The following is a 10,039-nucleotide window of genomic DNA, read 5'->3' as shown; positions in this document are numbered from 1 at the left end:
AACAACCAAGCCCGAGCGGGATTCAAACCCGGGACTACTAGCGTCGTAGCGCGATGTGCTAACAACTTTTTTTTATTACATATATTTGCAATTTACATTTCAACTCATTGGGCAAGTAAACATTACAGTAAGAAAATTAGCATACAATATATTTCTTTTACAGTGAGGTATCGTGTAGCATTCTAGATGGAGGTAATTTTCAAATGTTATATTAAAATCTGGTTGCCTATATGTCGATAGGAAATAGGCATAGTGTCCTAACAGCCATTTTACACTTTTATGTTTTGTTTTTGGGTAATAGGCAAAAGCTGGATATAAAAGAATATCTACAGAGATGTTATACACTGATGTTCGACAAATAGTACTCACAAGCTTCCTTATATAGAGCCATGATGTTTGTATTATTTGGCATTCACTCAGTCTATGGACTAAACTATCAGATACATTACATCCAGCACATTGGGGTATTTATTAATTTAAGATCATAGAGCCTCTCCCGTGATTAATTTTTGGTGGACAATTATATACCATGCTGATCGGATTCGTCATGTAAGATGGTGAGCCTGAATATTATTCCATATTTCTCTCCAATTTATTCTGGAATTTTGCTCAATAATTTTACAATTTGGTTGTTCTAATTTAAATAGTCTGCGATATATTTCCGATGTCACTGGTATTGTTAATATCGGAGATTGTAATAGGGCATAACTAATATCCACTATTGTTGACTTAAAATACCATAACATGTCTACCAGTCTAGTAATATCAATAGGAGCTTCTAGTGAAATATAGTCCAAAGCGCTTCTCAAAACTTTACTTGTGAGGCTGAGTGGATGCTGAATCAATGTCTGCGTGTGAGCTTGGATACGTAACGCTGGCATTTGAGTTCTATATTCACAAGATTCTTTCCTCCCTCGGCAAAAGGCAAGCAAAGTAATACTTTTTTTACCCTTAATATCTGACCATTCCAAATAAACCAATTTACGCACTCTTAAGTTTATTTATATCTAACTTGCGTAGTGGGAGAATTTTTGCCATGTACCATACTTTTGACAGTGCATACAAACTCGGCCACGGGGTCCGGCATGACAGAGCTTGAGATGAGATGATTAGCTCATATTCAAGATTAAAGCTAACGTCAGAAAATGACATCCTAATTTCTTTAAGGGTTCGTTTCCTTGTATTTGTTCAGCTATTAAAGTGCAATTATTATGCAATTAATATGTTGATTATGTTGGCACTAACAGAAAAATTGAGAATGAACAAATGCAATCATAAAAAATACACAAACAGTTTTATTTACATATTCCACATGCTGTGTCTACAATACACTAAATTCGTTATCATTACAAACATACAGCCAAAGCAACAAGAAATACACAAATATATTTGTCAAACGATTTGCGTACTCAGGCATATTTTAAATGACGATTCAACTACTGTAAATAAATACTTATATGTAGGCCTAATTATGATAGTAACAAGAAAATAATATATTAATTTATTCCAGATACAAGCTATTACAGAGCATAGTTTTAATGATAGTAACAAATATACTAGATTAGACAAAAATGTATACAAATATTATCCGTGCACCAAATGTGACTCTGTGGCCGAGCATAGGTATTCATTGACACATGGTCTCGCGATAGGAGATTCCGGATTCGAATCATGGTATGGGCACAGGTTGTAGGATTTGGGAGTATCCAGTCATCAATTTCATCTAAGCGCCATTCATCCTCATAGCCACAATTAGTCGAAGTGACATAAAAGAAACCCAAAACATAAGAATAATACAACATAATATACTTACAGAAAGTCAGGAATCCTATGTTTAAAAACCGCCCTGGGCACGGGTGTTCTTTGAGAATATCCCTTCATCAATTTCATTATATCGTCACTCATTCTCGTCGTTGCGATTAACCAAAAGTGGCAGAAAAGTGACACCAAATTTCAAAAATCAAATCAAATCAAAATCGAGCATATCGAGAATGTGAGACACAATTATGATTTTTTAGTTTCGCCTTAATATGCAACTTGTAAAGGCAATTTAAAGAAAATCATTTACCGTTATATTTATTTATTTATTGACCTTCAAGAGAGACAAGTACAGAATCATCCAATAGTTTTTTTCTTCTTGCATAGTACGAAAGTGCTAGAACATCTTCAAATTTGGCATTTGTAGTAACACGCCATTCTCTTGACTACACCACATAAAAATTCAATCATGTTTTCATTAATAGCAAGTGCACTAAATATTTTCACTAAACCCTACAGGAAGAAAACTGATTGAAATTCAAACCAAGCTTTACACTGAATAGTGCCTCATTTACTTGTATTTGCCGGCATCAGTGGCGGAGTGGTTAGCATAGAACGTTACGGCTGGGTCCCGAGTTCGAATTCCTGCCTCGTCAGGGATTTTCTTTTTGAGTATCTCTTCGTCCACTTAAATCATATCATCACTCACCCTCATCGTCGCGATCAGCCGAAGTGACAGAAACGAGAAGTAAAATAAACAACATCAATCAATCATTCTTGTATGTGTGCCTTTTTTGCATTGTAGAATTATTTCTCTTGTAGTCTACGGTTGTTACAAGCACAAAAACATAGTTTTCGTTGTTACGTTTAAAAAGAGTGAAGGGAAACATATATTTGAATGTCTGGGAAGCTTCCTTCATTGCACAAGAACACTGGAATAAATTAAGTATTGAGAATGCCAACATATACCCAACATGGAGTTTTCTGTTTCGCACGTAGGGTGAGCCACCATCTTTAGAATTTAATAGAACTGTAAACATGAAGCATCTCTGTAAAAGAAATGATGATTTTGAATTGCCTGATGATATTTGGGATCTATAAGATGTGATTTAAATCTTCATCAAAAATAATATTAAACAGACAGCTTGTTTCTCAGTTAAGTTGCTGTGTTACAACAATGTAACTAATATTGACATGTTTCTTTCTGAATCTTTTTTGTTAGAAAAACCATTTAACCATTGTTGTAACTGTATCTGTAATCAAACTAAAAATAAATGTCAGATATGTTTTCCTGAAACGTAAAAGAAAAAAATGTTTTCTTTATCCTTGTAACAAGACTAAAAAACTATTTGTATTTATCTATTTGCTATTATGCATTGATTCTATGTTAGCGTTTGTTAATTCTATGCGAAGATGAATGATGATTAGATGAGTGTGAAGAAAGTACATGTCCAGATCGGAACTCGAGCTGGAAACCTGGAGAAACCACTCAACTTTGATTCTGATCCAAGGCGGTGTAGAATATCTTGGAAAATGGGGTACTTAACTTCATTTTTTCCTTTTTGAAAACACACGTCATTACAATTCACACTGTAGCCACATTAACAGCCAAATATCATGCATATAGTCACAACTATAACGCTAATAAAACACATTCAATATTAACGATATTAACAAATGCGCTATTACCATTAGAAGAGTTACAGAATGCTTAGTAAATATGTTACACTATATACACAATCTTCTCAGATACAAAAGAAGTATTTATGCAAAATTAAAAATATTAATATTAATGTGTTTGAAAATGTACACAAACATACAATATTGAGATACAGGAAATTGTGCATTGTTATTAAGAGTTAATGCGGTTCAGTATCGAAATTATTCAACAACAGTTCAAATAATAACACAATGTTTAAATACAATATAAAATTGCAAAAATCGCAACCTGGTAACTCTCAAAAAGTGCAGAAGATTTACTAATGCAGAGACGATAACTTTTTCTAAACAAACATTTGTTTAAGAAAGTGACAAACAACAGGACAACATTCTTTATGAGTTTGAGCACACTTCTTTCGAGTTACCAAAAAACTTGCAATATTACCACATTTCAAAAATACACATTAACCAAACGAGTTTTACCAAAACCCATACTTTAGATTAAACGTGTTATTGGGCCTCCCAGATGGTGCAGTGTTAGCGTCTTCGCCTTGTAATCAAGGTGTCCCGGGTTCGAAACCCTGGTGGAGGCACAAGTGGTTCGGATCCCATCTTAAACAGTAGGTCCAGTCCCGATTAGCTTTATTGTGCATTACGTAGACTTAAATCAAACAAGCGTGTTATATTTTAAGAAATCGATTTAAATGAAAAAAGTCGAAATGTTTTTTGTAGAATTGTTTTTCTGGTAAACTGCGTGTAAAATATTTGAACAGTTTGATTTAAGCTAATAGAAAAATATACATTATTTCTGTTTGTGGTATTGTATATATGAACTTAGTATGGAAATGTTTGTCCAGTACGTTAATGAAACAATAATAATTTTTAGTAACGTTTCTATCAGTGAAAATAAAACATTCTGGATGTACTACATAATTGTTACTTAAAATATTTTTCTATTCCTTTTAGCTGAATTTTGGCAATTTTTTTAATGATAGTTAGCAAAATATCATCTGTCATATTTATTTACTTTTTAATGATAGTGACAATATTTATGATTTAACATGATTAGTAATTTGTATATTTTTCTTCACAAAATGTTTGCCATTTGTGTCACTAAAAAAATATTGAATTTTAAATCAAGATAAATTTAAGTGTGTTTAAAATTACATTTCTTTTTGTATGAGCTTCACCCGATCAGTGATCAGTACATATGTTTAGTTTCCTTTCTTAGAGCTTGATAAACACCACTAAATCATTAACAGTTTCACCAAAAGTGCTTCTCATGTCCATAAAATCCTTATGTACATTATCCTACAAAATATTTCCTTATAGTAATTTATATCAATGTTTTTTTAAAAATAAAGTGTTTCTGATATCTACAAAATCCTTATGTACATTATGCTACAAATTATTTTTTTCAAGTTATTGAAATCAGTATTTTTTTTTAAAAAATCTCTAGAATTAAATTAGTCTACCTTGGTTGCATATAGTGGAGACTCGGGCACATTTGAACACACTACAAATTTTATTGATTTATAATATAGTGAAAAATGTTTTGCTACTTTATAATATAAATAATAAACAAATTATGTGTTCTAGTACATGTAAACACTTTTGAACACAAAAATCAAAGTTATTTTGCAAGTTAAATGCGTTGAACAGGATATTGGTTGTCTGCTTCATGCAAGGGGGACATTTTAACAGACATTAACAATGTCTTGTTTTTATATTAATTTTACTCTAAACCAAATGATTATTACTGTATACGTACTATTATTTTACTACAGACGATAGCTCGATATCTTCAGAGGATACCCATATCTTTATTACTACAAACGCCGACATGGTATTCTTTGTTGTAAATGAATTTAAATAGGCTGTTTCTGAATGATGCCAGATCGTGAATAGGTTGTATTTCCAGGTCAGTATCTAGTGGCTGGATTCGATACATTCAGTAATAGGAAATGTTACTAAAACCATTCTATTCTATTTTGCAAGCGGAATAGCGTCAAAAGTGCAATGACTCTCATGGCTATCCATTAGTAAAATAGTTTGCTACATCCAGCATGTTTCTTAACAACTTTAAGAAATTTTGTAAACAGAGTTGTCATGAACTACATGGACTGTTCAACGTTTAAAATCGCGTGAAATGCATAGTTAATATTTTTTGTGATACATTTATGAGACACTTTGATCACTATTCAAACGTGCCCCAGAAGTGCGGCTCAAATAAGCAACGAAAGTGCTGCTAAATGCGCCCCGACAGGGCTGTTCAAGAAATTATTTGTAGCCTACTCACGTGTGGAGTGGAATATGTAGAGTTATATCTATCTCTCTTACTAAACTTTAAAATTGCATGTTGTGTGAGGCAATGGCTCATAATCTCCAAAATAGTTGTTACAATTGGAAATATGAAGGTATGCTCGGCGCCATGATATTAATCCCCCACCTCTCTCGCCCTCCGACTTTGAAATTTAGCCTTCAATTTGACCTATGTTAAAAGTCTGACGCTTCCGGTATCGTACCTGAAGATCTCTGGTAATTCTAGGTAGCGATATTTAATTTTCTGTTATCTAAAATTAATATTGGAAGCCCAATAATTTCTAAATTGTTCCTGTATTTCCAATTATCGATATTATTAAATGTCCAACTAATATGTTCGCTGCATGACTGTACACGCGAAAGTGAGACACGTGAATCAAAATGAAAAGTCACTTTCAACATAGCTGCCAGAATAAACCATAATCTATCATAACCATTGAATCGCGAAAGTGTGTTTAAAGGACATGATACAAGGTTTCATGTGAAAATCCGAGAGGTCTTTCTCAAGCTATGATTATATATTTGTTTTCCACAAAGGAGTGATGTTACTCTTGCTTGTGGAAATAATGATAAATCTTCTCCAAAGCGAATACAATTGAGCTGAGAGTGAGACCAAATATGAGAAGCGCGAAAGCTCCCTTCAGATTCTCCAGTTGAATCACAACTGCCTCTGGTTCATCTTGGAATTTCCCTCGCTTCGTTGATGTAAGGATCATCCATTCATCATAGTCTTTCTTCAACTTCGAAGTGAGCCCCGCTTCAACAATGGAATCGATTATCTGCTGAAAGTGATCCCTGAAGGGTGAACTTCTGTGTAGGAGAAAAAACTTAGGGAAAACAAATAACTTTTCGGAAGTAATATGGAACAAGTGCTTTCCGTAAGAATTGAATAACATGAAAGAATGTGCATAGTAATAAGTGTTCATAGTATCTGACAGAGTTGCGTAGTTACCGTCAATCGCAACACGACGGAACACCTTGGAATTATCTTCCTCCAAGTCCCAATTCTCCAGGACCTTCCTATATATTGGTTGGTCACTCAGTAATTTTACACTGTATTTAGCAAGGCCATTACCCCTAACAATCAAGTTGGCATTGACAATGTCTTCCAAGCTGTCGATGAGCGGTGTTCTCTTGGGCTCTGTAATGAAGCCAAACAAGGCTGACTGATACAGAGTGCATAAGATCACAGAAGACAGAGTCCACAGTAAGATGATAGACCTGAGAGTAAGCAAAGGAGGGGGAGCAGTAGGGATGCTCGCAGCCAAAGACACAGGCAGACCATTGAGGAAAGGGAACTGATAAGTGGTCCTTCCCCACCGATGCAACAAAGCAACAGTGAATCTCATCCAGAAAACAAAGGCCAATAAAGTGAATAGTGTGACGACCCAGAGGTGAGATTGGAATGGAAAATACAGATTCATCCATTGAGGATAGGGTCGAGGATTTGGAACAACCCACACAAATTGATTGAATTGTCGGATGTGTATCTGTTCACACGCCCAGAGAGAATACTGAGAATTGTTCGCCAGTTTTAAGCTACCATCGAATAGTCCCAACCGCATCGATAGAAAATCCCCTGTCAAGGTACCATTAGGGAAAACCAATCCATTGCTAACAGATTCATTGTATAGGTTGTTGTTTGTCTCCAGAGTGAAGTTAATTTTTTCCATTATAAGTGTCATAATTATGCCCATAAAACCACGATAAGAACTGTTGGTTTTGGAGTCGAAACCCAGCTCAAAGTAAAATTGTTGATAATATGCTTTCATCCTAATGGGGCACTTGTGCATATTCTTCACCTTGTCTGGATACAAATGCCTTCCCGTTAGGAAATTCCCGTTACTCCAAATATCCATGACTTCTCCACCTTTAGCCGTTCTGCAGTGGGATTCGGTGAAAGGGAAGTAGGAATAGAGGACGAAGGATTCGCTTTCTGAGAGAGACGGGTTTCCAAGAGAAGGAGCAGCAATTACAATATTCACCAGGAGATGGCTCTGTGCTGCCAAGATCAAACCATTAATCTCTTCCATTGTATTCTCTCCAGTTAGGACGATTAAATATTTTGCATTCCGTCTGAAATGATTGAAATGCGGAGAATGCGTTATAGGATACCATAAGTTGGAGGCTTTGCTTACAAGAAACAAGTAGTAGATTTCTGTTCTCACCCAGAGCCAGTCAAATGTCCATGCTGGGTCCGATACATATAAGTATCTAGTTTGAACTAGAGTTACTGCCCTTCCATATTCCTCTGCTACAATATCCGCAAGGAGTGTTGACTCTTCGTCGTAATAAATAACCAGTGTCCGAGCAGTGTGAAAGTAGTCCTTCAGAATGTTGGTTGTAAGCTGAAAGGCAGTTTCAGTTAATTCCGAGGACATTCTAGGCGAAGGAGATCCACAGAAGGACACGAAGATCAAAGACGAAAACACCAGCATTGATATCTCCATGCCTCTAACCACCTGCAACACGAAAATGTTATCATATATTGAAGCCTTGACATAAGGAAATGTATAATATTTATCATTACTAAAGTCAAAAGCCAAGTCTGTAAGCTGTATTTTTCATCTGGTTTTACATGCTGGAAAACCGCAACAAAATAACATTTTATAAGTCATACTAGATTAAACCATAACTACGACTGTAAATGAAATACTGGTTGCTTTTCTACACCAATACCCCATGCTCTTAATTCGTGGCTGCATTGAGGTACAGGAACACCACAAAGATCGGGCCCCTTTCATGCGAGAAGCTATTACATGTGAAAGTGAACTTGAACGACATGAAACAAGCGTCTAAATTTCTAATTTCGTTTATGTTCAAAAGTAAATTTCGATCAAACGTATCAGTAAACACTAGATATACAGGATCCGACACCTAAACCTGACGGTTTTTAATTACAATTAAAAAGAAAACTCTATTAAACAACGAATTCAATTTAGTACATGTTGCACTACATCTCAAAGCGTTTTAGGAAAATAGCATAAGAGGCAGTTCATACACTTTCTTGATAAGGACAGGGCCTCCCCGATGGTGCAGCGGTTTCGTCGTTGCCTTGATACAAGGGGTCCCGAGGTATTCCGACTGCGAACATGTTGATTACGGTGAATGTTAAAGTGCTACCACACGTTCATTATGGAAGTGTCTTAACCACAAGAACACTTTGTTGTGCCGATCTCTGCTCCATGCTAACTGACATGCTTTGAGATAACGAACAGCTGAATGTCGTTACCTCAAGCAACTTACGTTCAGTGTTGGTTTAAAAACCGTCACATTCAGTTGCCGCTCCTCACAGGTGTGTTATATAAGAGATAAACTGTGATTGTCAAGAAATTGCATCGAACTGCCACTCATGGCATTTTCCTCAAATGCTTTGAGATGTAGTATTCATACAACATGTATTAAATAATCTTTGTTGCATGAAAGTATTTTGTTTTTATTTGTAATTGAAAACCCTCAGGTTTAGTTGCCGGACCCTGTAAAATAATGTAATACGTAGTCGTATCAGAAAGTTGATAAATAACGAAGGATGTTTTAACGAAAATACATTACGTGTCTGCGAAAAGGACAACATTAATAGAATTCAAATTTATTGGAAAGTTTAATTCAAGTATATTAACATGGGCTTAGGAAGGACTATTGGCGATGCAAATACATTAAACTAGAATATACTAAAGAAGAGATTACATTGTTTTTGCACAACATGTTGGTGTGTCAATGTAGAGTTATGTTAACAACGAACCGATTTCGTTCCTTTCTTGAAGTGCTAGAGAAGTAGACGGTGGTTTCTGAAGAAGTGTGTGGTCAAGTCCTGAGTATAAGACTCAGAGAACACTCGTTCAAGGCAAACCTAAGTAATGAGCAGGAGTGTAAAGATGTGTAAATTTTTTTATGTACTTCCGTGCGTGTTCTGTTTCCCACATGAATTGGCCTACCGAAGTTATACAGAATTCAAGTGTGGATTAAGAAGAACTTGTACTCGTTCTGTCTATTAGTATTTTGTACCCCAGAAAATGTTGCCGTAAACTATTTCAGCTTCTCTCTTGAAAAAGATGCCCATTGGCCACCTCGCAGTACTCCGATGACCTGTGTGTCGAGTAGAGTTGGGCGATATATCGTCGAGACGACATATCGTATTATTGCAAAATATATCGTCCAGGCGATATCAACTAGACGATATATCGTTGCGATATTTTGGCAATATATATCGTTTTGGCGATATATCGTCTCGATATTTTAGCGTAGGGGTAGGGTGGGGCAAGTGAGACAGGTTGGGCAAGTGCGTCCACCCTAGTTAAAT

At 35.6% G+C, this 10,039-nt stretch overlaps 1 protein-coding gene across 1 annotated transcript; it reads right to left on the bottom strand.

Annotated features, from left to right (window-relative positions):
* Nucleotides 1-6,284: 6,284 nt before the first annotated feature.
* Nucleotides 6,285-8,189, bottom strand: LOC146003365 (uncharacterized). The gene has a single exon (XM_083141643.1). It carries the CDS (start codon nucleotides 8,187-8,189, stop codon nucleotides 6,285-6,287), a length of 1,905 nt encoding a protein of 634 aa, XP_082997769.1.
* Between the last annotated feature and the right edge of the window lie 1,850 nt (nucleotides 8,190-10,039).

The sequence above is a fragment of the Lepisma saccharinum genome, chromosome 20 (assembly GCF_977018435.1).
Source record: "Lepisma saccharinum chromosome 20, izLepSacc3.1, whole genome shotgun sequence".
NCBI lineage: Eukaryota > Metazoa > Arthropoda > Insecta > Zygentoma > Lepismatidae > Lepisma > Lepisma saccharinum.
The sequence above is the reverse complement of the archived record's forward strand: the minus strand, read 5'-3'. Positions and strand labels throughout refer to the sequence as shown.

Bases quoted from the DNA above. Each gene is read 5' to 3' on its own strand.
- LOC146003365 (XM_083141643.1), bottom strand. From the start codon at position 8,189: ATGGAGATATCAATGCTGGTGTTTTCGTCTTTGATCTTCGTGTCCTTC.